The 27,076-nt window shown below is 37.9% G+C and overlaps 2 protein-coding genes, 3 long non-coding RNA genes, 3 other non-coding genes and 2 pseudogenes across 9 annotated transcripts in view; 7 read left to right on the plus strand and 3 right to left on the minus strand.

Moving 5' to 3' along the window:
- The window catches only part of LOC132155380 (EEF1A lysine methyltransferase 4-like), a 58,445-nt pseudogene extending 54,838 nt beyond the window's left edge, over positions 1–3,607 (minus strand).
- A 3,887-nt stretch (positions 3,608–7,494) lies between these two features.
- Positions 7,495–7,816, plus strand: LOC132155458 (small nucleolar RNA U85). Its single transcript, XR_009437251.1, has one exon. It is a non-coding gene; the product is annotated as a small nucleolar RNA U85 (small nucleolar RNA).
- Positions 7,817–8,647: 831 nt separating this feature from the next.
- Positions 8,648–9,957, plus strand: LOC132154661 (uncharacterized). Its single transcript, XR_009437177.1, has 3 exons — positions 8,648–8,771; positions 9,233–9,391; positions 9,858–9,957. It is a non-coding gene; the product is annotated as an uncharacterized LOC132154661 (long non-coding RNA).
- Positions 8,817–9,137, plus strand: LOC132155457 (small nucleolar RNA U85). Its single transcript, XR_009437250.1, has one exon. It is a non-coding gene; the product is annotated as a small nucleolar RNA U85 (small nucleolar RNA).
- LOC132155459 (small nucleolar RNA U85) lies at positions 9,445–9,772 on the plus strand. The gene has a single exon (XR_009437252.1). It is a non-coding gene; the product is annotated as a small nucleolar RNA U85 (small nucleolar RNA).
- A 457-nt stretch (positions 9,958–10,414) lies between the features above and the next one.
- LOC132155381 (condensin complex subunit 1-like) lies at positions 10,415–12,140 on the plus strand (annotated as a pseudogene).
- Positions 12,141–14,792: 2,652 nt separating this feature from the next.
- On the plus strand, positions 14,793–24,230 carry LOC132154650 (microtubule-associated protein 6 homolog). 2 transcript variants are annotated; one of them, XM_059563298.1, is made up of 4 exons: positions 14,793–14,911; positions 15,746–16,229; positions 18,950–19,175; positions 23,361–24,230. In XM_059563298.1, the coding sequence occupies exons 2-4, from the start codon at positions 15,748–15,750 to the stop codon at positions 23,430–23,432; spliced, it is 780 nt and encodes a 259-aa protein (XP_059419281.1). In that variant the 5' UTR covers positions 14,793–14,911; positions 15,746–15,747; the 3' UTR covers positions 23,433–24,230. The 2 variants fall into 2 exon arrangements, with proteins under 2 accessions (XP_059419281.1, XP_059419280.1); XM_059563297.1 differs by lacking the exon at positions 14,793–14,911 and having other exon boundaries at positions 15,492–16,229.
- On the plus strand, positions 17,786–18,902 carry LOC132154664 (uncharacterized). The gene is made up of 3 exons (XR_009437180.1): positions 17,786–18,454; positions 18,537–18,678; positions 18,744–18,902. It is a non-coding gene; the product is annotated as an uncharacterized LOC132154664 (long non-coding RNA).
- A 359-nt stretch (positions 24,231–24,589) lies between the features above and the next one.
- LOC132154662 (uncharacterized) lies at positions 24,590–26,365 on the minus strand. The gene is made up of 2 exons (XR_009437178.1): positions 26,212–26,365; positions 24,590–24,865 (listed from the first exon to the last, which is right to left on the minus strand). It is a non-coding gene; the product is annotated as an uncharacterized LOC132154662 (long non-coding RNA).
- Positions 26,366–26,384: 19 nt separating this feature from the next.
- Positions 26,385–27,076, minus strand: part of LOC132154660 (YEATS domain-containing protein 2-like) — a 33,720-nt gene continuing 33,028 nt past the window's right edge. Inside the window, exon 31 of the mRNA XM_059563307.1 lies at positions 26,385–27,002. Within this exon, the coding sequence (XP_059419290.1) occupies positions 26,960–27,002 (43 nt within the window). The 3' untranslated portion in view covers positions 26,385–26,959. The remainder of the gene's footprint in view (positions 27,003–27,076) is intronic.

The raw sequence follows: 27,076 nt of genomic DNA on the forward strand, positions 1-27,076 counted from the left end.
AAACTCTTCAGGACTTCACTGAAGATGATTTGTGATTGTTCTGACGCACAACAACGAACACTTGAAAGCTTCTCTTTTTCTTCATTAGCTTGTTCCCTGCAATAGGGTTCAGCATTGAAACCATTTACCAACTATTTACTTTTATTTTATTATAAAAATGTTTTTCCTAAATATCTTTTGAGTTCAGCATTGGAAAAAATGTATATGGTTTCACAACAACATGACTGAGTAAACTGAATATATTGTATTCCTGTATAAACAGAGGGGTGAGTCATTATTTTCTGCATGCTATAGGTATAAATTAATGGCTAACTATGGTAAACTTTATCTGTGAAGACTACTTCTCACAGTAATTATTTGATAAGCCTTCATTTTTTCATATTGAATATCATGTTTCACTTGCAGATACACAACTGTTCAAAAATTTGGGTCAGTAAGATTTTTTTTTTTTAGTTACAAATAAATACTGATCTTTTGAACTTTCTATACATCAGCAGATCCTGTACAAAGGAAAGCATGATGGTTTCCACAAAAAAAAATATATAAAGCAGTTTCAACATTTATAATAAGAAGAAATGATTTGTGTGCACCAAATCAGCATATTAGAATGATTTCTGGAAGATCATGAGACACTGGAGACCAGAGTAATGGCTGCTGAAAATTAAACTTTGCCCTCACAGCAATTAATTACATTTTTAAATATATGTAAAACATTATTTTGAATTGCAATGATATTTTATAATATTACTGTTTTCTGATTGTATACTAATGCAAACTCGATAAGCATAAGAAAATTCTTCCAAAAGCATTTAAAATTTTTACTGACTTCAAACTGACCTTTCAACTGCAGTGCATGTCACGTTACTGAACTGAGAACAGAATAGCATTGTTCATTTTAACATACACAAGTGTCCATCATTACATACAGTTTAATCAGGTCATTAATTAAGGTTTCTTCCACCATAAACAGACATTATTTTTTTGAAGACCATTTTCACTCCTGCACGAACCATAAAACTAAACAGTTTATGCCACTATAATGTAAATTAAAAGCACTATATGTAAAGGAACTGTTATGCTCAAATAAGTTCCACATGCTAGCACAGTTTACACATCATTCATCAGGGCGAGCCAAATTGCTGAACAGACAGTGATATGCAAATGTAGTGGTGGCTGTGCCATCAAAACTATTACCATTTTTAGCAAATTACCCATTTTCACGTTTTTGCTTCCATTTACGGTCCAAGTTTCACATATGCATACAGGTCGAGAGCAAGATGGGATCTGACCTGCCTTTCACTGTGACTGTATCTGCTAACGTTAACTGCAGGGATTCCACTTCTCCTCACGCAAGAAACTGTTACGCAACCACAGAAACTTGAGACACATGCAGCCTTAACAGCCTGTTCAGGAATCTGCCTTGAGCCACTGCATTATCGGTAAGGGAGGACACTTATGTTTTTATGGCAGTATCCTTGAGCATGGAAAAATAAAAGACAAAGACAGGGAAAAAGTTTGATGGAGAGAGACATTTCATAACCAAAGAATCCATGTAAATTATAACCCAATCCCAAGCAGTTCAGCAGCAATTTAGTGGAATAAAAACAAAGAGTTCAATGGAGAACAAATATTTTATGACCATATGATGAACAAACAACTACAATATTCAATTCAGCAGCAATTTAGCTCTAAAATGATCATGAATGGAACATTACATAAAGAAAATACGTTTGTTACTTCTGTGAGAGGTCACAAGTGAAGCACACCAGAGAAGGGTGTGTGTAAGAACTCCTCGCCCTGTTCCCCAGTTGAGAAAGGTCACAGAGAGTGTAGCTGTTGTGTTTGTGAGGGTGGACTGTGGAGGAAACCTAAAATGGATGCAGAAAGGGTGTCTGTGTGGGGGGAGAGAATGAAAGCGAGAAGCAGAAAAGAAGAAATAAAGTCTGATGAAATAAAATGTGTTTTTCGTTAAATAACGTGTTTTGCAAAATCCAACAATCCGGAATCTGCCCACATTAGACTGAATCACAATCACAGCAATACAATTCCAGGGCTAATCACACACTATGCTAGGAACACGTTTCATTGATCCAAGATGCATGAAATAGAACTCAATATTGACCCAAACTATACCCTAACCAATGTTTTTTATTACACTACTTTAAGTGTGTGAATAGTGCTTGATTGATTGGTAATTGGATTGAGATATAGCGGAACCAGTCATTGGGGGACAAGAGCTTGTGTCATTGCATTGAAGAGCAGATCTAGTGCTCAGAGTGCATGTCAGATGTCCACACTCATCTCTAATACAGCACCAGCTGAATACATAAATCCTGCTGTGAGTGAACTGACCAATACTGTCCCCTCAAATCTGACTATAACACTGCAGCTACTGTATATCTAAAAAAAATGTGCATTAGCCTACACCACTGCAGAATGCTCAACACAAATAATTCACCTCATTGTTTGTCAACCAGACATTATCTTTCAAATAACAAAGCTGTATGTATGAATGTTGATACTGCACCAAGAAACCAAGGTTCTATGTCTAGGCCAACCAGATGATAGGAAATCATTTTTAAGCTTCTTCATGAGAAGTATTCATTATATTTTGTAGGTTGCTTTGGAGAAAATTGGGGTTACATGCTTTTAAAAAGCAAGGATGGTCATAGGTTCAAACCTGGAAGGAGTTCCCACATAACCAATATGCCCCTGAGCAAGCCACGTAATCCCAGGATACATCTCGTCTCCTACTGTCTGGAGTAAAAAAAATTATAATCTGCTAAATAACCAATATCAGCAGAATTATAATACAAATCTTTAACTAAAAATGTTACCAACCTAAATGTAACCATTAAACAACCACCACCTAGCTATTTGAAGAGATAGCAATGAATAACTTAAATAAATTACTGTTCAGGATACACGCTTAAATTTTATCATAATTTGCTCATCTATTAAGGTTTTTTTTTTATCATCTGAACAGTACCGGTAGTTTTGGATTACACTTCACTGTGATTAGACAGCTGTAAATGACTGAAAGCATTGTTAAAAAAAAACAACAGATTTTTATATTATTAATATTGGCAGTAGTCTGGTCAATTGCATGATGCAGCATGTGCCTGGCCCATGAGAGAGTGACCTGCTCCATGTAGACTAAATAGATTTACCAGAAGACTAATAGGGCTTAATGTCATTGTAATTTGCTGACAAAGTGATGTAATGCTACATTTCCACAAATTTGTTCCAATGAAAAAACAATCATCTATATGTTGGATGGCCTGAAGATGAGTAGGCCTACATTTTAAGAAAATTTTTATTTTTGGGTAAACTTTTTTTTAAGGCAGATTCTCAAAAAACAATGCAGTAGCAACCCCTGCTGACCATTGTGTAATATACACAATACAACGATATACGGTGACTCATAATGCTGATTTTGTTTTCTATGGGTCTAACTTACCTATCGTCAAAATGTTTTCTTCCGTTCCCATGTGCTGTTTGAGCATTTATGTTCAAATTTAGTGAAGTCTCTGAACCACTCGAAGCTCTACTCTGTCCGATACCGCTCATTCCAGTAACGAACATCCGTATACCTGCAACATTCCATCCTGCTATAAAATAGAAATGAAAGTCATACGTCGTATTAAAAGTTTGTTATTAAAACACGCGTTGCTGTCATATCTGTTGTCGTGATGGTTTTTATAACACAATGACAAGCCCAGCTGTGTCTGGATCAGAACTCTGAATACTTTGCATAATGTTGACTGATTACATTAAACATGGATTTGGTTAAATAAGGTTTAGACCAGGTCACACAAAAATTATGGAAAAAAAATCGGTACCCGGACTCTTACCAAGTCAATGTTTTTATCAGTTTTACCTTAAACATGTGCGTCTAAAACACCAAATAAAAAAATAAAATAAACTACTAGTGTGTATTTTAAAACAGATCTGTCATCAAGACAGCTCCATGTGTGTATTTATTTATTTTTAATTTTATTTATTATGTATTAACCTCGTGGACGTGTTAATCATGACACAACGAGTGGCAATTTAACGATGTGATGTCAAAATAAAAGTTTATTACAACGCAAGAGCTTGACATTGGGAAATTAACCGCACTGGCATAAATCTGGAATACACTACATATTGTTTATATAATTATGAAAAGGTGGACACTTGTCATACCATTGTTGTTAATATGATCACGGTTATTTGCATTTTGCCCAGGTCAACGGGACGGGTTCAAATAAGGTTAAATCGTTTCAGGATGGCTTCCAATCAGAATCAATTGCGCCGTTTTAATCGAATCTACATCATAATTGAGTTTCCTGTCTACCATCGGCCTTTTAAAGCTTCATGAACACTTCCTTATTTGCTGAATAATTCATCTGCACCATTCGCAACTGTTTAATTTCCCTCCATTGTTATCCTAATGTTGCAACGATAGTCTTGTAAACTCGTGAAATCATAAGAAGCTTTGCTAAACGTTGATACAACGATCGAAAACTATTTTAAAATGGCTGGGCGACACAAAAATAAAGTAAATGTTTAATTGAGTAAAATAGTAAAATAAAATAAAACAATCAAAATAACACATATGACACTTAAATTATACATTAAACAAAGCTATGTTATGGACTAAACAGCACATAATCATTTTGCTGTAAAAGTATATGTTACAGTAATATAAATCGGGCGTTCGCGAGTGGGCGGAGTCATGGCGTACTTCCTTTGGCGCGCGCGGTGTGAAAGTCAAAGCTGCGACTCAAATCGTTCAGTCCAGTCTGCTTCATGTGGATTAGTTCAGGTTAGGATTTGTCGGGAATAAAGTCGTAGTTTTTGTACGGTGAGTGTTTGAATGTGTTGTATTATTTATTTCAACCTTATGAATTGTGTAGAAGAAATTTAGATATGTCTGTTTGTACTGTCGTTAGCGTAGCAAGCTAGCTTGCCCTGTCAAACAAAACAAGCCTGTTTTGCTTAAGTCTAATGTAAACAAATAATTGTTTCTATGTTTTTTCAGTATGTGCTGTCTGCTAAACAGCTTCTCTCTCTCACATCAACTGTATATAATTCAATACTATTATCTGTACCGGTGCCATTACCCTTTTCTTTGTCTGCTATGAAGGTTTTAAAGCAGCACTGAGAAGTCAGTGGCCCCTGTGCATCCTAGAACATTTTGACACAGCATACAGTGTTTTGAAGTAAGTGTAGAGTATGTATACAAAATTGGAACTATATACAATATTATGAGACTTATTCTTAATATTCTGAACATTCTAAATATATTTTTATCTGTATTAAACCTTAACCTCATGTGTTACCATGACTTTTTCGAGGCCTAATTTTCTTTATGCATTTAGACATTGTCACACAGTGGATGTGGCAGGTTTCCCTGTCGACCCTGCTCCTGACAGGCTTTTTATCAGCTGCGAACCGCAAACAGCAGCTCAGTGCTGTGAAGATGAGTGTTTTCTTCTTTGCAAACTCACAGTGACTTATACAGGGAGACTATTGTCATGGCACCCAGCAAGGTACTGCTGAATGTTATTGAGTTTTTATTATTCATGAATTGTTTATACCAGTGGTTCTCAATTCCAGTCCTCACGACCCCCCACTCTGCACATTTTCTATGTATCTCTTATCACTTCAGACATTTGTTCTATTTTACTGTAAGTGCCCTGCAAATTGGACTTTCTGCCTTGATTCCAGTTTGAAGGGAGCATATACAACCCGAATTTCGGAAAAGTTGGGACGTTTTTTAAATTTTAATAAAATGAAAACTAAAGGAATTTCAAATCACATGAGCCAATATTTTATTCACAATAGAACATAGATAACGTAGCAAATGTTTAAACTGAGAAATTTTACACTTTTATCCATTTAATTAGCTCATTTAAAATTTAATGCCTGCTACAGGTCTCAAAAAAGTTGGCACGGGGGTAACAAATGGCTAAAAAAGCAAGCAGTTTTGAAAAGATTCAGCTGGGAGAACATCTAGTGATTAATTAAGTTAATTGATATCAGGTCTGTAACATGATTAGCTATAAAAGCTTTGTCTTAGAGAAGCAGAGTCTCTCAGAAGTAAAGGTGGGCAGATGCTCTCCAATCTGTGAAAGACTGCGTAAAAAAATTGTGGAAAACTTTAAAAACAATGTTCCTCAACGTCAAATTGCAAAGGCTTTGCAAATCTCATCATCTACAGTGCATAACATCATCAAAAGATTCAGAGAAACTGGAGAAATCTCTGTGCGTAAGGGACAAGGCCGGAGACCTTTATTGGATGCCCGTGGTCTTCGGGCTCTCAGACGACATTGCATCACTCATCGGCATGATTGTGTCAATGACATTACTAAATGGGCCCAGGAATACTTTCAGAAACCACTGTTGGTAAACACAATTCGGTGTGTGAATGAGTGAGTGAATGGGTGAATGTGAGGCAACTTGTAAAGCGCTTTGGATGGCAATGTGGTCTGTTGAAAGCGCTATATAAATGCAGTCCATTTACCATTTACAATCCGCCGTGCCATCAGCAGATGCCAACTAAAGCTCTATCATGCAAAAAGGAAGCCATATGTGAACATGGTCCAGAAGCGCCGTCGTGTCCTGTGGGCCAAGGCTCATTTAAAATGGACTATTTCAAAGTGGAATAGTGTTTTATGGTCAGACGAGTCCAAATTTGACATTCTTGTTGGAAATCACGGACGCCGTGTCCTCCGGGCTAAAGAGGAGGGAGACCTTCCAGCATGTTATCAGCGTTCAGTTCAAAAGCCAGCATCTCTGATGGTATGGGGGTGCATAAGTGCATACGGTATGGGTAGCTTGCATGTTTTGGAAGGCTCTGTGAATGCTGAAAGGTATATAAAGGTTTTAGAGCAACATATGCTTCCCTCCAAACAACGTCTATTTCAGGGAAGGCCTTGTTTATTTCAGCAGGACAATGCAAAACCACATACTGCAGCTATAACAACAGCATGGCTTCGTCGTAGAAGAGTCCGGGTGCTAACCTGGCCTGCCTGCAGTCCAGATCTTTCACCTATAGAGAACATTTGGCGCATCATTAAACGAAAAATACGTCAAAGACGACCACGAACTCTTCAGCAGCTGGAAATCTATATAAGGCAAGAATGGGACCAAATTCCTCCAGCAACTCATAGCCTCAATGCCCAGACGTCTTCAAACTGTTTTGAAAAGAAAAGGAGATGCTACACCATGGTAAACATGCCCCGTCCCAACTATTTTGAGACCTGTAGCAGAAATCAAAATTGAAATGAGCTCATTTTGTGCATAAAATTGTAAACTTTCTCAGTTTAAACATTTGCTATGTTATCTATGTTCTATTGTGAATAAAATATTGGCTCATGTGATTTGAAAGTCTTTTAGTTTTCATTTTATTAAAATTTTAAAAACGTCCCAACTTTTCCGGAATTCGGGTTGTAGGTTCCATTCAGATTGCCATGACTGGAATTGAGAATCACTGGTTTATACTATGCCCCGTGATGAGAACAAGGCAAATACGAGCTGATTGGCTGGGATCTTGTGTTCTCTTGCTTTCTGACTGGTGGGTAATCTTGGCAGAGCAGTGGAGATTGGCTGTGCTGCTGTAAGGGCCCACCCATATTGATGCTGGCTGTTAAGCATAATATAATTATCCTTTAGAAATGGACATTTGTGGATGATTTGGCAGTTTACAGTGTGTGTGTGTGTTTGGGTATGTCCCAAGAATGTGTGTGTAAATGTGTCAGTCAGCAAAGAGTCACATCACCTAATGGGCCCACCAGCTGTGAATGCTTTCTTTGGTAATCTGAGGGCAACATCTATTGTTTCTAGGCTTGTTAATTTTGTGTATACACCATATTAAACATCTCTTTGTTTTTGTCTCAGGGTCACAAAAAAAGGTATCCTGCAATAGGACAGTGAGAGAGAGAAAGTTCTTCAGTGTTTGACTCAACTGCTGCAGATGGACATTCGCACACTGTGGAGTCTGTCTCTAGTGGAAGAGGAGTTTGTCAGGTAAAAGACTGTATTTCCTCTTAAAAGGTCACCCTTTCTCTGTTTAATCTCTTTTGCTCTGTGTGTCTTAATATATCATTTTGATTGTGTCAGTTTCTACTTGACTTATGTTTTGTCTTTTTTTATGTAGCTGTGTGACATGCTGTTGCTAAAACTCCTGGAAAACCCCACCATAAGCCACAAGAAGAGCAAGTCCACCATGTCCTATGTACATGAAAGGCCTATTTCTCTTAAATATTGGTTACAAATCTGTCTAAATCTGTGTTAGTGAGCACTTCTACTTTGCCAAGATAATCCATCCACCTCACAAGTGTGGCATATTAAGATGTTGATTAGACAGATTTATAATTGCACAGGTGTGCCTAAGGCTGGCCACAATAAAAGTCCAAATGTGCAGTTTTATCACATAGCACAATGCCACAGATGTCGCAAGTTTTGAGGGAGTGTGCAATTGGCATGCTGACTGCAGGAATGTCCACCAGAGCTCTGCCCTACTAAGGCAAAATACCTGAATAATATCTGATTTATCGATGGTAGTAAATAAAAATATAAATGTATATTGGTCTATATTAATGAATGGGCATTTCCAGTGTAGCAGCACTCATAAAATATTATTTAATTTTAGGTGAAAAAATCAAGTGAGGAACTAGCCAGAGAAAGTTCAGGTGTGAAGCTTTTTGTCTGAACTCCGTACTCTGGAACCTGAAACCACGATCCCAAACATCAGTGTTCTCCTTACACACCTGGATGGAGAGGTACAGTCACATGTTGTCTTTAATCACTTCTTTCATTGGATTCTTGCCCAGTGATGAGACCAAGGCGAATATGAGCCCATTAAATTGGAGTCTGAGCTCTCCTGCTTTCCTGTTGGCTGGTAATCTTGGCTGGGCAGTGAAAATTTGCTGTCTTGCTGTAAGGGCCTGCCTACATTCAATAAGCCCCTTCCTCTGAGTTTTCTATCCTTTAAAGAAATGGGGATGAAAAAGGGTGGGGCTTACAGCGTGTGTGTGTGTGTGTGTGTGTGTGTGTGTGTGCGCGCATGTGTACAATCACAGGTTGAATCTCAGTTCTCTGCAGTAATTATTTGGGCATTGAGCACTCTCTTTGGTAATCTGAGGGCAATCGTTTAAAATGAAGCTGTGAGTTTCAGAGCTTAACTCTTCTTTGAGTGTGTGTGTGTGCGCCCTCTGTTAACATGCTGTTTGTGTTTGGACAGAGTCCGAGTCTGCAGGTGGCTGTGTGTAAAGTTCTTGTCTGAGTTTTGTCTGGTGATGAGCTGGATGATTCTGCTCATGCGAGCCGAGATAATTTCCTGAACATGCTGCAGGAGCACATCCATGATGCCCACTCACATGTCCGAGCACGTGTGCTTCAGGTCTAGAATGATTCTATTGAACTGATTTAATGTCACAGCATAATAAACACTTTGCCCAATGATGAGACCAAGGCGAATGCGAGCTCGTTGGGTAAGAGTCTGAGCTCTTCTGTGCTCCTATTGGCTGGTAATCTTGGCTGGGCAGGGGAGATTTGCTGCTTTGCTGTAAGGGCCCGCCTACATAAAGCAAGTTCTTCCTATCAAGCTCTTCCTCAGAGAAATGCAGGAGAGATTTTGGAAGGATAATCAAAGTGTGTGTGTGTGTGTGTGTGTGTGTGTGTGTGTGTGTGTGTGTGTGTGTGTGTGGATACAGGTCGAAGCTCAGTTCTCTGTAATGTCCAATGAGCTATGAGCTAGTTCTTTTTTTGTAATCTGAGGGCATTCTTGTCTTTATCATGTTAAGGCATGGTGTGCATTATTTAGATCTGTAACTTCATTTTGTGTGTGTGTGTGTGTGTGTGTTTAGTGCTGAGAAGGAGGTGGTTCTCAGTAATTTGGACATACTCTGCTATGGGAGAGAAGGTTGCAGAAGATTATTTGCTGGCTCAAGACACATTTATCATCATATGTGAGGGTATGTATTTACACTAAAGTATTATAGGCTACTTTAGCTGTCTGTCCCAAGCCATCGCCGTTGGTATGTTCTTTTAGCTCTTTTTGGCATTTACACATCTCTTACTAGCTTGTCTTGGGTAATCTGATCACAAGTTTTGGTTTCTAATAAATGCTGTACCAAAAACTTTCCCCCAACACATACTCTTTTTCTCCATGTGAGTAGATGGTCCTTCGTTGTTTTGGAAATGTTAGTTTTTACATTGCAAATGCAAAGTAGCCGCATGTGTCCAATAAAGTGGACATCAGATGCAAAATTTACTTTTACCTGGTGTTTGCATATAAATGTGTCTTAGCAGTGTATGGACATAACCACATTAAAATGATTTAAAAAAAAAAAAAAAAAAAAGAAAAATTCCATTCACCTCCCAAGATGAGATGACCTAAATGTAACACTCTGCCCAATTTTTTTCTTCTTCTCAGGACAACGCAATTTACAACCTGCTGCCAGACATCATCAGCGGATTATCTGATCCTGAATGTGGAATGAAGGAGGAGGACTTCAACACCATTATGAAGTGAGAGATGATTTATGCTGCTATTGCAGTTTAACTTTTTCTGCATGACAAACCATAAATCACTTCTATTTAACTTTCTCTTTCAGATAACTCTTCTCCTACATCACTAAAGAGAGACCGAGAGTTTAGTGGAGAAGCTCTGCCAATGAATCAGAACAGCAAAGTGCGTATCAGACGCACACAATATGCTATTTGCTTTATTTTGACCTACAGTCTCCAAATGGAAACAGTGTTCTAAAAACACCTTTCCATTCATCACCAAATCAGAAAAGTTTAACCTGGTTTTAGAAGATTTTTCCATTATTTTGCCTACTTCAAACATGAACGATAACTTGGGCTAATATAGTTACCCAAAATCAAATGTAATAGTTTTCATGGTGCACAGGAAAACGTTGCTAGAACAACATTTGTGAGATTGGACCCCATTATGACAGATGATCGGTATGAAGGACCAGGTCTCTCTCTTATGTGATCTTGTTCTGTTTCCTGTTTGCAGGACTGCGTGTCAGTGGGCAGTTTTGGCCGTGTCTCTGTCCCTGTTGTCTCTATGCGAGCGAGGATTCAAAAAGCTGCAAGAGTGCTGGGACCATGGTAAAGTCACCGAGCCTGGAGTCAATCAGCCTCTCCTATCCGTTGGAGCCAAACTTTGTCAAAGAGCCAAATCACAGTTCAAGGTACTACAGTTGCGAATATGTGGCAGCTAAATGGCGTACTATACATACGTATGCACACAGAGCATTGGTCATGATTTAATGACAGACTGTTGAAAGTAGCTGTTTTTGTTTAGGTGCAGGTTGAAGACTGGGCTGGAGAATGTGGAGCGTGAGGAGAGAGAAAGGCAGATGGGAGACACACGAAGTCAAAACCTACAAACGGCTCAGCCACACAAGAGCATGCACAAAACCACACAAGGTGAAGAGATCGAGCAAATCCGACCTCACAAAATAATTCGATTTTATAATTGAATCTCATTGTATATTCACACAATTCATAATGCATTCATCTCCATATCCTTCAGGATGTGGCAAACCAAACTTAGATGACATCGACCTCATAACCGCAAGGAAATCTTGCTCTCATCCCAAACCTACCATCACCTTCACCAGTAATGAAGAAGAGGAAGAGGGTCAGTCACTTTAACATGATTATCATTTAGTCATTTATTTCAAGTTAAAAGTGCAGTAAAGCACTTATGCTTATTTAACATGCTTCATTTCAATTCTTTTTCAGATGCTGTCATGGCTGAGAGTGAGATGCCCAAAGTGACAACACCCATCGGTCGCACACGATACACTCGTGTCAGACACTGTGTGCACTTTTTCTGTATTTCAAGCTTTTTTTAAATACCTCTATGTAATTTGGTTTTAGACAGATGAGGTCTGTGACTGTAATTAATTGTTTAATGTTTTAGTTAGCATCAATATGGTATATCTGTGTCTGTTGGTTTTTATTAAACTTTTTTTCCATGGAGCTGAACTGTGTTTTTGGGCAGCTTTTATTGCAGCCCAAGTTTGTTGCAACGAAAAGGAAAAAAAACTATGATTAAAGGGCCTGACTCTAAAAATGAGATGCTGATCCGTGTGAAAGTTTCATTTGTGTCGCTGACTAATGTAGGGTAAGAGAAACTACCTCAGTTGCTTTAGTTTACAATGCCGAGGCCACGTTTAAAACCTTGCAATAAATTTATATGTGCTTTGCAAAGACTTTTTCACCACTGTCCGAAAATCTCCAAGAAGCATGAACTGCATGAGTAAGGCCGGTGGCTGCAAATGTGCAGCTTTTAGCATCTGCAACTTCTGCGATTATGAGAGCAGACGGGTTTACAACATACAAGTTCCTCAGCAGTTTAATTTCACCAAAGATGTGTTTGATTTACTTTAAATTGGATAACACACATTGTACATTAACACTGAATAAATGTCTCAAAAAAGGTTAAAACTTTGGATAATACTTAGTAATAATTCCTGAACAAACATTGTAATATATTGAGCAGATCAGCTGATACTTAGACATTGAAAATGCATTAAAAAGATTCTGACCGTGCCCGTTCACCAATAAATAATAAAATAACATAAAACCTGAGACTATTCTCTACTAATATTTTGAGGCTGGCCTTAAGAGGGAGCAATGAATGATTTGGAAATTTGGAGAAAAAAAATGTATTGCAGTACTTTCCATCTCTTTATATTCAACGTTTCCACATGTCTTCCCACTATATGATGCATAATACGTAAGACTGATAAATGGATCTAAAGACCTGTAGTGCTTCAGCTGGCCTGAAGGTGGAGGCATTTCGTAACAATCAATTTGCAGAACTCATTTCCAATTACATGCAATATATATTTTAGTAAGTTTAAATGATTCTGAATAACTCAAAATGTCTAAGCCTTGCAGTTCAAATGTTTTTTCTTCTTTTATTTGTAAATTGTAGAATCATTTATTAATAATATTGTAAGCATTTATATCATTAGAAGCCTCTTGTTTTGAGTTAAATTAAAGCATTTTTTGAGTGACATTTTGTTAGTGAAAACATTTCTCTTCCAAACACATGGTGATCCTTTTTTTACACAAGAGCATGATGCCATGTGACTGATGGCAGACAAAAATCTGATCTCTGCTGAATGATGAGAGGGTTGTGAGGTTACAAAGATTTCTGAATTTGTGGAAATTTTACTCTACAGAAAGGAATGTAGGGACTTTCCAGGTGATAAATCTGTTAGTGGGGAGAGCGGGGTAAGTTGTCACATGGATAAGTTGTCACACTGTTCATAACTCCAAAACTTGAAGTTCTATCTCAAAAATCAAATAGCCACTTTGTGTGACTTCTTCTTCTATCATCAATTTCCTGTTCAAATGTGGTCAAGAGCTCTCTAATCTGAGTTTAGCACCATTTTCTTATTTTTTGGCTTTAAGAGTAAAAAAACAAATTGAACTTTAAATTTTATGCAATACAACTTTGTTAGGTATGAATGTTCATTTTTTTTATTTTGCACAAAATAGAAAAGACAATAACGTGTCTTTTGATACTTTAGCTGACATGCTATGTTGAGCTAACCTTTTTTAACTAGATTTAGCCAACTTTAGCACACAGGTCAGTTTGGGGCAAGTTGTCACATATAACAACCTGCCCCAGTACAAAAAAAAAAAAACCACATAGAACATGCTCAAAAAACATTGTGGAAACTGGTTTTGCACCATTCTACATCACAGATCAACCCATTCAGAACCCTGGCCTGGTAGGCACCGGCACCAACTCTGCTCTACCTAGCATGCCCAGTTATGCTTCTGCTATCAGCAAACAAGGTAGTTAAAAGAAGAAAAATTAATAGAAGAGTCATCATCAGATAGAGTCAGATAATGAAGAGTGCTTCTGCCTCAACTGTGTGGAGCCATTTTCAAACAGTCGCCCAAAAGAGTCTTGGGTAAAATGTGTAAAATTCAACAAATGGGCCCATGATGCTTGCACTTCAGTCCAGGCAATTTAGGTGTGCCAGAATTGTGACTCTGAAGATGAGTCTGATTAGTCAGATACAGGGAATCTGTTTTGTTCAGAGGTTAAACATTTTAAGCAAGTTATCTGCAGTATTTCATTCAGTTATCATGGATCTATGTGCAAGCCAGAGAATGTTTGAGTTTAAAGTTCAAAGTAAAGTGGTCTTGCCACTTAAACGTGTTTTGATTGAAATGTGTATTGTTTGGATTAAAATAATTGTTTTTCCAAATTCTCTAAGCAGTATTTTTTTTTTATATTTCCACTTCTGGTTGAATTTTAAAGTTAAAATCAAAAATCACAATTAAATAGTTGTGTTCTTATTTTTGTATAGTCTAGTCTTATATAGTCACAAGTGCACATCCTCTATTCAACAGTACACAACTCCGTAATGATATGAGATATGAAAATGTTACGAGTACAACATATGTGCCCAAGACTTCCTTCTTTCATTTGGTACGAAATTTATATCATTGTGATGTACGGTGCTCATTAAATGTTAGACAGTTTGAAAAGTGTGACAACTTACCCCGCTCTCCCAAATTAGTCTTGACCCCTAATGGGGAAAAACAGCATAACTTCAGCAAACAGGCCTGTAGCTTGTCAGAAATAATGATAATAATAATGCAACTATTTTTGAAAAATGAAAGCATATATTTTTCAAACTGCAAATTTTTTTTTAACCAAGCTGTAAATTCCCCCACACTGATTATTCTAGGACTATAAAGGGAGAAATGTAGTGGTGCAGCACACTCACTGACTGCAGTAATGAGGCGAGTGTTGCTTAATTGACCTGTTAATGGGGCTTATGCTTATCAGATGGAAAATAGAGCCACCGACTTTATAACTGAAATATCAAGCCAAAATATACCAGAGCTCAACATATTCAGCTGCTTTGTGGTATGTCGTTAAATCAGACTTTAGATGTTTGTTATGACAGCCTGAAAACAACAGCTTGTTTGTGAATGCAGAGCGAAAGCAATTTGTTAGTTTTGGTTTGGAGCAATTGATTAGAATGGTTTAAATGGCAAACTTTGCTATGGAAATAAATACCATAAAGAACACGATATATATGAGAACATTCATTTGTATTAATACAGTACACCGTTTTTAAAACTTGAATGCCATTAATTGGTTGTAAAATCTCTACAAATAAAAACTTTTTTTTTAAGAGCTTGTGACAATTTTTTAAATGCATACATGCTCCTTATAGCCTCTAAATTGTTTATGCTTAAAATAGTTTTAGATTTAGTACAAAGTTTCCTAGTGAATATGTCAAATACGTCGAGTATTTCAAGTTGACTACAAGTTTGCATTGTTCTATAGAAAATACCTTATTGAATAATGTCAAAAAGTGTAGTACCTTGGTGCTTTAGTTAGTGTAGGCAGCATCTGAGTCAGCTGTAAGCGCCTATGATGCCTAGAAATGCTGTCTAGGTAGGAAGTGCACTTGGTTTTGATTAAAAGAGGATTTTTAGGGCATTAGTAAGTTGAGCTCTGTCGGGGAAACAGCCGTGAGGTGGACACGGTTCACCGACTCGGATGTTTATGGCTTATTATTTTTTCTGCATTAAAATTCTAATCACGTGAGTTGAATGTGCAATGACAGTGTCCCGACACCGAGCCGTCTCGCGCAGTTCTAGAGGAACGGACACGCGCTCATATTCATGTAATCGAGCATCTCATCGCGTTTTTACAGTGTTTTCTTTCTTTTTGTTTTGGTTTATTTTATAGTTATGGCTTGGCCGTGCATCAGCAGAGTCTGCTGCTTGGCTCGGTTCTGGAACCAGTTCGATAAATCAGATTTGTCGGTTCCGCTAACGATTCAGAACTACTCTGACATCGGGGAGCAGGAGGTGCGATCCGTCACCAAACTCGTTTCCACGGAACAGGCGCCGGGCGTCAACTTCGTGACGCCGGACCATGCAGCTGGAGTCCGGCGGCCGCAACGAGGACGCACGGAACCGAGTTATAAACCCCGCGAGGACTACCATCCCCCGGGTGTGCCCTTCCAGAGCGTCACCCAGTACAAACAGGATTACAAACCCTGGCCCATCCCGAAGAAGGATAACTTTCCCTGGATTAGTAACGGAGGGAAAGGCGGCACTTTAACGGATAGCCCGGTGAACGGTTACTCTAACAGCACGAGTCAGCATCGGGCGGACAGACAGGAGCGCAGCGGCAGGCAGAGAGGGGCAGATCAGCTCAGCTCACACAGGTACAGATGCTCTTCATGCGAGGCTTTCTCTCATGGGAGCTGTTCTTCAGCACCTCTCATCCACTGCAACACTCACAACACTTCTCAACAGTACATCATCATCATGAGTTAAATAAGGTTATGGAATTTACATTTACATTTAAATTTTAGCAAATTTAGTTAGTAAAACACACACACATTCATTATTTTATTTCATTTTAGCCTGTTTAGTAAGTAAAAACATATTACAAAGAAAAATACCATATAATAATTCTATATGAATAAATCTCAAATCTTTGTAATCTATATATTTTTATTTTATTCTGAAGTGAGTAAAAACATTGCAAAGACAAAACAAATGTGTATTATTATTATGATTATTTTATATATTTTTGTATTTAATTTCGTCCTATTTAGTACGTAAAAAAACAAATTATGAAAAAAATTCATAAATATAATATGTCCTTATCGCGTACATTTTTTATTTATCAAATAGAGTACTACACTAACATAAAAAACATGTAATAATAATAATATCACTTATTACTGGTATGTATCTAATATATATATATGTATATATATATATATATATATATGTATATGTATATATGTATATGTATATATATATATGTATATATATATGTATGTATATATATATATATATATATATATATATATATATTTATATACATATATATATACATATATATATACATATATATATTAGATATATATATGTTTATTATACTCCCTGACAAAAATCTTGTTGCCTATCCAATCTGTAGGAACAAAAAATAATAACTTGACTTCTAGTTGATCATTTGGAATCAGAAGTGGCTTATATGAAAGGCAAAGACCTCTAGATTACACTTATTTTACCAAAATAAAATCTTATCATGCCTTGATTTTTAATTAGGAAAGAAAGGTCAGACTTTGTTTAGACAAAAGTCTTGTCACTTAACAGAAATAATGTACAGTACAAAGCATAAAGTCATGGTGCAATGGAAAAATAATTAATATTGTGTATGACTCCCATGAGCTTGGAGGACTGCATCCATACGTCTCAGCAATGACTTAAATTACTTAAAATAAATTCATCTGGAATGACAAAGAAGCATTCTTGCAGGACTCCCAGAGTTCATCAAGATTCTTTGGTTTCATCTTCAATGCCTCCTCCTTCATCTTACCCCAGACATGTTCAATAATGTTCATGTTTGGTGACTGGGCTGGCCAATCCTGGAGCACCTTGACCTTCTTTGCTTTCAGGAATTTTGATGTGCAGGCTAAAGTATGAGAAGAAGCGCCATCCTGCTAAAGATTTTGCCCTCTCTTGTGGTTTGGAATGTAATGGGCAGCAAGAATGTCTTGATACCTCAGGCTGTTGATGTTGCCATCCACTCTGCAGATATCTTGCATGCCCCCGTACTTAATGTAACCCCAAACCAAAATTTTTCGCCCACGGAACTTGACTGTTTTCTGTGTGAATCTTGGGTCCATGCGGGTTCCTATAGGTCTTCTGCAGTATTTGCTATGATTGGGATGCAGTTCAATAGATGATTCATCAGAAAAATCAACCTTCCTGCAAGCTGTGCGCCTTGGTAAATGCAACACGATTTTTTAGTTGTCTTCTGTTTAATGCTGGTTTCTGAGCACTAATTCGGCCATTAAGACCACTGCGTGAGAGAATTCGACAAACTGTTCTTGTAGTTACAGGGGTTCCTGGTGACCAGTTCTAATGTAGCTCTGCTGCAGTTGAAAAAGGGCTGGCCCTGGACTGTCGAACCAGCAAACAGTCCTCTCGAACAGTTGTCCTATGGGGTCTGCCTGACCTGGGTCTGTCATAAACTTCACCAGTTTCTTCAAATGTTTTTCTTATCCTCTCCACTTGACGTTTAGATACATTAAAGATGTCTGCCACCTCAGCAGGAGACTTGGTCTTCAGACTCTTGATGATCAGCATTTTGGTCTGTTGTTGAATCTTTGGCATGCTGTCAGAGGTCAGGATGTATTTCAGATGAAGGTTGGGTGTGCTGGGGTTCTTCTACACACCTGGGAATGTGTTAATTACAGTATTTGTCACAGGTGATACTCTATTCTGTGATTGGTTGAATCCATTAAAGATGTGACAAGACTTTTGTCTAAGCAAAGTCTGACCTTTCTGTACTAATTAAATAAAAAAATAAAGGCATTATACATTTTATATAGGTAAAATAAGCATAATCTAGAGGCCTTTGCCTTTCATATAAGTCACTTCTGATTCCAAGTGATCTAGAAGTCAAGTTATTATTTGTTGTTCCTACAACTTGGATATTATCTACTATACACTAGAGCCTAAATCAGTGGTTTTTATGTCTGAAATAACATATGCTCACTATAGTCTCCAAAAATTAATTGTTGCCCTTCTTTGATTCTAGTTTACTGTAGTGCTGTAACTGGACTGGTGTGGTGGTTGTAACGGTTGTGTATTGCAGTGATTTACAGACAGTGTGGTTACTGGTCACTGTCATGCATATTTCATCCGACAGTTCATGAAAGAGCTGAATTAATCTCAAACAACTACATAAACAGTTAACTGAAGGAAAGAGAATGAATTGATAACAAACAGCCTTCTGTGTTCTGTGGCTTTGGTTGAAGGATCTGATCTGTGAATGTATGAAACCTGCAGCTCCTCAGAACTCTAACTTTTTTTTCCCCTGTCTGTCTTTCTCTGTCTTATACATTTGATCTCTTTCTGGAGTCAGGAAGGAGTACCAGCCATGGTCTGGAGCTCGGCCGTCAAAGCCTGCCCATAAACGGCCCACCTTCCTGGGTACAGGTGCTGACCAGCCTCCGCCGGAGACCAGCTACCAGGCCGCCTTCAGCCCAGACTCGCACAAACACACAGACGCCAGCGTACCGGAGACCAGCACACACGCACAGACAGATAAAGCACACTCACACAAGACAGAGATCAGCATGAAACCAGAGGTGAGTGAGAGCATAGATCAGAAGAGATGTGGAGAGAAGAGAAAGAGATCAAATCAGACAGCGAGCGGATGTGACAGAATTATCAACAAAGAGCAAAATTTCAGACCATGCTCAGCAGAATGAGAATGAACTGGAGACTTTCATATTATCAGCAGGAGATCACTGTGTAAAATCTAAACTTTTATCACAAGGACTTCTATCAACATTTGTATAAGGAAAAGACCAACAGCCCCCCCCCCCCCCCCCCAGACACACACACCCCATGAATTATTCATGTTTGAGTTGTAAAGCCTTTTTAAGTGGGTTTACCTTTCAGATTAACTTTTTGGGCAAATGAAGAGTTGGACATATTTAACCCAGAATATGTTAGCAGAAATATTGATTTGCATAACCTTTTAGGTTAATCTGTGAAATCATGCATAATATGCAGTTAAATCACAATGGTTATTTAACACTGATCCCTGTCTGGGACAAATGCGAGTTTCAGGTCTGGTAAAAGTTGTGCTCTCTGTATCGACCAGTGCTGATTCATTGAGGTTATGTAATCAGTGACCCTGCTCCTGTGCCCCATTACGTCAGTCTAGTCTATGCCTGTCCTCTCAATAATAATCAAAACTAACTGTGAAACTGGTGCTGCATCTTTTGCCCGTCAGTCAGTGAAGTATGCAGTAATTGGGTTTTATTTAGTCCTAATTACTCTCTTGGTAACCCATGCATGCTATCAAACCTCATGCTTGACCAGTGAGGAGAGAAACAGAGAGCTGAAACACACAATGCCAGCTGTATGAGGTAGAATTGGCTTAAATGCCTCTGCTATTGAGTTGTAACTTTTCTTTTCATAACCTTTGCGCTTGTCAAGTTCATCCGGTTTTGGAGAGGACGCTGGCGCTGCCGTTTGTTAGGTTGCCGCTTCTCCTGCCGTATTTTATTTTTATTTTATATTTTATCTGGCTGGTTTATACTTATGCGTCTGTACCAGTCTTTCATACTGTTTGTTCTGGTCTGTCTGCTGTACGCTGATCATATCTGACGCCGTGTTCCCCCGGTACTGTTGTCTTTGTGAATCAGTGCTTGGCAGAGGACTGAACCTTTGGACATCACAATGCTGCGGTACTCTCTATCTGAACTTTTATCTCTGGACCACCTTGACCGCCCTAGTGTTTTAAAATCTCTGCGCTCTTCTCACCTCCTCCGTCGGCCTTGCTACTCTCATAGAGGCTCACGTCAGAGTCGTTTTGTTGCCGATGCTGGAGTTTCAGTGTTTTGGTCGAACTGTAGGCGTGTGCTGCATCATGCTACTGTACCTCGAGGAATCTGTTGTGGAAATCTATGCTATCCAGAGTATATTTCTCAAAACACTGTGGTGAATGTGCTCTGCAGCAAAATGCAAATTGCTCATTTAAACACGAGGTCAATAAACAACAAAACGTCACTCATCACTGATACTATTTTAGATAGGAAAATCGACATTCTGTGTCTCAGTGAAACATGGCACAAAGAGAATGACTATCTTAATCTGAATATGTGTGCCCCACATGGATATAAATACATTGATGTGCCTCGCGTTTGTGGTAAAGGTAGTGTTTCATCATTTGAATGTCTGGCTTGTAAAATCAACCCCTGTTCTTCTGCTGCTCATTTACCGTCCTCCAAAGTTTTACCCTGCATTTTTCACTGAGTTTACTGAGTTGTTGACACTCCTAACTGTGGCAATACTGCTACTTTTATTGACATTTTGGATGACTTTGACTTTATACAGCATGTAACTTTTCCAACCCATAAGTTGGGTCACACATTGGATATTGTTTGCTCTGCTGGTGTTGACATTAGATCTCTGAATGGTATAGACATGCGTATAAGTGACCATAGTCTCATTACTTTTGATATGAATGTCATGTCTTCACGAGCCACTTCTAAACGCTCTATAAAATTTCGTAACATCAAGCATATGGACTTCTCGCTCTTTTCTACCTCTCTCTCTGGGCTTCCTATTACTAACTCCGTGGAGCACTATAATTCCATGCTATCTGCACTTTTGGATGAGTTTGCACCTGTGCGGGAACGGGTTGTCACATTTAGGAAACCATATCCATGGTACACCCCAAAGTTGCGATTAATGAAAGCTGCTGGAAGGCAATTTGAACGGCAGTACAAGAAATCTGACCTGACGGTACATAGGCTTTGCTATATTCAACAACAGTCTGAATGCCACTCTGCTCTAAACATTGCACGTAAAAACTACTATTCTGACATTATAGGAAAGGCTGCAACTAATTCCAAAGCTCTCTTTAAGACTGTTGACAATCTTCTTAAACCAACTAAGGCCATTGTTCACTCCTCTGCTGACCAGTGTAATTTGTTTTTACATTATTTCACTGGTAAGATTGATGATATATACAGTTCTTTAACTGCCATCACCACAGTTGAGTTAGTTGATACATTGCCTTTACATCCCCCAATTACAGTTTTTTCGAATTTTGACATGGTTGGCGTTGACTTCACTACAAGTACAGTTAAGTCCATGAATTCAACCACCAGTATTTTAGATCCGGTTCCTTGGTCAGTTATTAAGAACTGCCTAGCATCAATCTGCCCTCATATGCTTAATATTCTGAATTTATCATTGAGCTCTGGAATTATTCCTTCAGAATTAAAAATAGCTGCTATTACACCAGTCCCTAAGAAGCCTGGTTCTGATGTCTCTGATCTGTCCAACTGTAGGCCTATTTCAAACCTTCCATTTCTGGCCAAACTTCTGGAGCATGCTGTGGCTTCTCAGCTAAATTATTACCTAGCACAAAACAGTCTTCTTGAACCTTTTCAATCTGGGTTCAGAAAAAGGCATAGCACTGAGACCGCCTTAGTGAGGGTCGTAAATGACCTTCTTACCGTAGCAGATTCTGGTGTATGCAGTATTTTGGTATTACTAGACCTCAGTGCTGCCTTTGACACTTTATGTCATTCCCTCTTGCTGGATAGGATGGAAAATTGGCTCGGTATTTCTGTAGTAGCACTCAGTTGGTTTCGGTCTTATTTAGCTAATCGTACACAGTTTGTAAGCATGGGTGTTTATAAGTCAGATACTGTGCCTGTGCGGCAGGGAGTTCCACAAGGTTCAGTGCTAGGTCCAATTTTATTTAATATTTACATTCTTCCACTTGGGCAGATCATCAGTAAATATAATCTTGGGTATCATTGTTATGCGGACGATACGCAGATTTACATCACTACAAATCCGGATGTGCACTGCTCATTAATAACATTGCATAGCTGTCTAGCAGAGATCAGCACATGGATACAGAACAACTTCCTGAAGCTAAATGGGTTGAGGGTGAGGGTGTCAAGTTCTTATTCTAGAAACACTAAACGGTGTAAGAGAGCGTGTGTGAGAGAAAAAGATTTAGTAGATAATTAACCTCATTTTCACTCCAGCGCTTGGCTTCTCAAATAGTGAGCCCCTACAGTAAGGATTAGATGTCTTCTAGCCAGGAGAAGGAGACAGACTGAGAGACAGAAAAAGAGACAACGAACAAAGACAGATGAAGGCAAAGTGGCTGGAGATACTAGAATATGAGACTTGAAAAAGTACATCCCCAAATCATAGTAATTTGAAAATAGTATGCTAAATGGATACTATTTCCAGTGGGTTTTTGAAGCTTGAAGTCTCACAGAAGATGTCCATGACCTGATGCTTCTTTTTCTACTTACATCTACTTACTTACATTTGAGACATTTTAAACTGTGAATTGATTTCTATTTCAAATAAATACTACTTTTTTTTTTTTTTACCTTCTATTCATCAAAGAATATGGTGAAACATGTTTCACAGGAACCACAAACATATTAAGCATCACAATTGTCTTCAGCATTGATAAAATAAATGTTTCTTTAGCAGTAAATCAGTATATTAGAATAATTTCTCAAGGATCATGTTACACTAAAGACTAGAGTAATGATGCTGAAAAGTCAGCTTTGTCATCTTGGAATAAATTACATTTGAATATATATATAATAATATTTCACAATATTACTTTTTTTTAACCATACTTAAAATCAAATAAATGCAGCATTTGTGAACATATAAGAAACTTGCAAAATTCACCAATCCCAAATCTCTGATTGGCAGTGTAGTTATTTTATATTTGTAATTTTATGATTTTAACAGAAATGTGTTTTTTGTGACAGGAGCAGAAGACTAAGCTTTCACCAAACCCCTCTGCCGTCTTTCAAAGCAAATCCAGGATCTTCAACATATGATCCATCAACGCTCCCCATTTAAAGAGCCACATTCACGTCTGATTCGGTGTTTCACTAGAAAAGACCATTTTAAAAATGAACTGTCACCTGAATATTGAGAAACTGAAGTAATTCTGACTAGGATCGTCAGAGGAAAAGAAAGACCAGAGGATAAATAAAGACGGGTTTAGTGCAAGAGATTGTGAAAAATAAAATGGAATTCTCCAAATCATCCCACTGAGGAAACTACAGAACCAGAGGAATTTTGCTGGAAATTTACACGTGAAATCTATGCAAGATAATGTATGCTTCAAATGTCAACCATCTACTAGAAGGATATGTTTGTAATACGCTATAGATTTAAGAGTTATAGAAAGATTGTGTGACTGGGAAAGTTTTCGGGCTTCAGTTTCTGCTGACTCTTACCCTGTCCCATCTGAATGAATATCTGCATGTTTCTAATAGTTTTATGAATTGATTGAATATGCAACATTTAAAAATGTTTAAAAAGCAACAAAATGTAATCTGGTGTCTGGGTGGGTTTATCCTGTAGTTGCTTATTTAATGATATGCTTTTGAATATATAGTAATGTTGGTCTGCCATAATGTCTGCCTGAGGACGCTGAGTGCTTCTTATCACCATTTTTATGCTCCAGACCCTGCTAGCCCTTTATGAAACCAATATAAAGACTAAAATATGAATATGAATATTTCACTGTCACTGAATTGGGGGCTGTGCAAGTATTTTGTAAATTCAGTTTAGATAAATGGGGAAAATCCTTAGGACAAACCGTTTAAATAAAATTTACGTTCTTTAAATTTGCTTCCACATTATTTGACTAAGAGCTGATTAATCATTCTAAACATCTTACAAATAATTGTAATTTTAAAAACTGACAGTGTCTTGTAAGTTACCTTAAAAAAAATGTTCTTTAAAAATCACTCAAAAGCTGAGAAAATAAAACGCTGTGCTAAGTAGTAATAATAGCATATAGCATAGCATAGTATAACATAAAAAAAAATTGTGGTAGGCCAGTAAAAACTAAAAACAAAGGAAATTATTCCCGAGCCCTTGAAAGCCCTCTGAGTCCTATCTTGTTATTGTTTTGCTATGTGACATTTCAATTGTACTGGCAGTTGCAAAAAGAACAGAACAGATCAGGACACCTGGATCCGTCTTAGTGGCAGATCGACCATTTATATTACAAGATTAACTATTTTGTGATGCACAAAATGAAAGAAAAACATTCAGGAGTTTGGTTAGACAAGTCAAGATTTTAACACTGAATTAACACACAGCAATACATTCTCTGGCATCCACACAGACACTGATGCTAGCTGTATGACACAAAGTAGCCCACCAAACCAGAAGACACAATAGATTTAGCAAGTACACAAATGCCTCCTGTCAATCTGCATTTTCCTCAATGCCCCCAAATGACACGCACAAAAAACTCTCAGGCCGGGTTCACACCGCATGCTGCAGCAGGTAGGCAGAGCGGAAGCAGAGCGCGCATATTTTGCTTTCACACCGGCAGCGGAGGCAGCGCGCAACTGAACAGCGGATTTTGGACAGAAAGAGTACTCTATAATGGGTAAGTTCGCATTGCTTTATTTCCATTTAAAATACATTTAAATAAAAAGACTTGGCAAGAAGCTTTTTTAATTAATAATTTCATTGTTACTTTTGTTGCATCTTTGTTTTCCGTGCAATTCTGTGTATTGTAAATGGTTCACAGCCTTGACTTCGTGCTCATCTTGAAATCAGCATTTACTTGTTTATTATATATGCATGTATCACCTGCTTTTGTTATTTGTGTGCTTATGTGTAATTTAGAAATTGTAAATAAATGGTTCCAATTGAATACATTTTGAATCAAATATTGAGTTGTTTGCCAGCGAAAGCGTCAAAAACGCTATAAAATTACTTACCATCTGCAATAAGAGCCGCTGCAACTTCATCCCATGCTTTTTCCTTCTCCTGCAAGTCTTTGTAAAGTACATTGTGTGGATCATAAAGAACTTGATATTTCTCAACTTTCACGATGAGACGAGTGTCGTCCATTATTGTCTTTCCAGGTGCACTCTGAAGACCACCGCCTGTGACACCACGTGCTGTTGTTTATGATTGTCAGCATGATGTCAGCACGACATCCGTTCTTCTGCCAATATATAGGCCTATTTATAAGAATACGACTACTACTAATAATAATAAATAAATCTCTAAGTCTAAACTAGCAGTATAAATCATTTAAAGTTTTTTTTGTATTTTGGCAAACAAGTTTATTTTTGGATAGAACTAAGTACTTTGACAGATTTTGTAAAAAACATTATAATAAAAAATGTTAATTTTAATATCATACACTTTTAATGTAATTTGCTAAAAACACAGTAGATGTCATTAATGCAAATTTTGGGCAAAATTACTTTTTCGTTTCAGTACATGTGTATTTTGGCCATGATCATTGTCACTTTATCTTCTATACATATTTTTCTATATTAATTTTCTTTCCTAACTTATTCCAGTTCTTGTTAAAACACGCTAGATGTGCTTATTTTGTGTATTTAGAGCACTTTTTGTGTGAAATCATATTTATTTTGTCCATCAAATGTGTACTTTCACTGTAACTGAGCGTCAGCAGCACAGAAAAAATAGACCCAGCGTTGAGACGATCGCGACACTGCTGCTTCTGCTCTGCTTCTGCAACGCTCTGCCGCGGTGTGAACGCTCTCATCTGTTAACATAGGCACCGAAAAAAATACGCGCTGCTTCTGCTCTGCTGCAGCTTGCGGTGTGAACCCGGCCTCACACTCACTGAAGTTTATTCCTTCTTAAATCCCACAGCTGTGCGAAAATGATTCATATGAAAACAACATGATTAAGACTTTTCTTAGACCTTCTATGCCCTAGTGTGAAACTAGTGAAGACGTGCGACTCAAAATGGACATTTAATTGTCTGGTTAAAGAAATACCCAAAAATGACATTTCTGTCATTATTTACTCAACACTATTTCAAACAACATGAGGGTAAGAAAATCATTCCAGAAAAGTAATTTTTGGGTGAACTATTCCTTTAAGACTAAGACGAGCTAAACAGCTGTCAACAGCAAAGCAGGGCCATGTGATCCTTGGTTTTGTTTGTAGAGATTGAGAATCTCAATCACAGTAGAATAATAGAGCAGATGCTTCTGCGTCTTCAGAACCTGATCATTAACACTGTACTGTAGTTATTATACTGACAGTTACACATACTTGACCAGAGTTCATAAATATCACAGAATTCATAAAGGAAGACAAATTAAATAGACTGATGTAGGCATATGAAACAAATGCTGTTCAGACTGTGTATCAAGCTCTGTCTGGATTCAGTACCCTCACAGCCGTTGTTGTAAAAATGGCTAACTTGTATTATGACACTGGTAAGTAAGAGGGCATTTGCACCTGTGATTGGTCAGCCCTTGCACATTCTCCACCTTAATATAATGTGAGGGGGAGGAGTCAGTAAATGACAGTCCACCTGTCTGTGGTCAGATGCCAAGGAGTGAAGTTAGTCAGCATGGCCTTCATCCTTCACCATGATGCCCATGTACCTACCGGAGACAAAAGTTTATGGTGAGATTTAAAGTAAGTGAAACTGCAATAATAATGATGCATTTCCATAACA

This window comes from Carassius carassius, chromosome 12 (genome assembly GCF_963082965.1).
Source record: "Carassius carassius chromosome 12, fCarCar2.1, whole genome shotgun sequence".
Classification (NCBI taxonomy): domain Eukaryota; kingdom Metazoa; phylum Chordata; class Actinopteri; order Cypriniformes; family Cyprinidae; genus Carassius; species Carassius carassius.

Excerpts from the sequence above, each read along its gene's own strand:
- LOC132154650 (XM_059563298.1), top strand. The coding sequence starts at position 15,748 with ATGGCTTGGCCGTGCATCAGCAGAGTCTGCTGCTTGGCTCGGTTCTGG. Across the intron at positions 16,230-18,949 it reads GATCAGCTCAGCTCACACAG|GAAGGAGTACCAGCCATGGT; the intron begins GTACAGATGCTC and ends TTCTGGAGTCAG. Across the intron at positions 19,176-23,360 it reads AGATCAGCATGAAACCAGAG|GAGCAGAAGACTAAGCTTTC; the intron begins GTGAGTGAGAGC and ends TTTTTGTGACAG.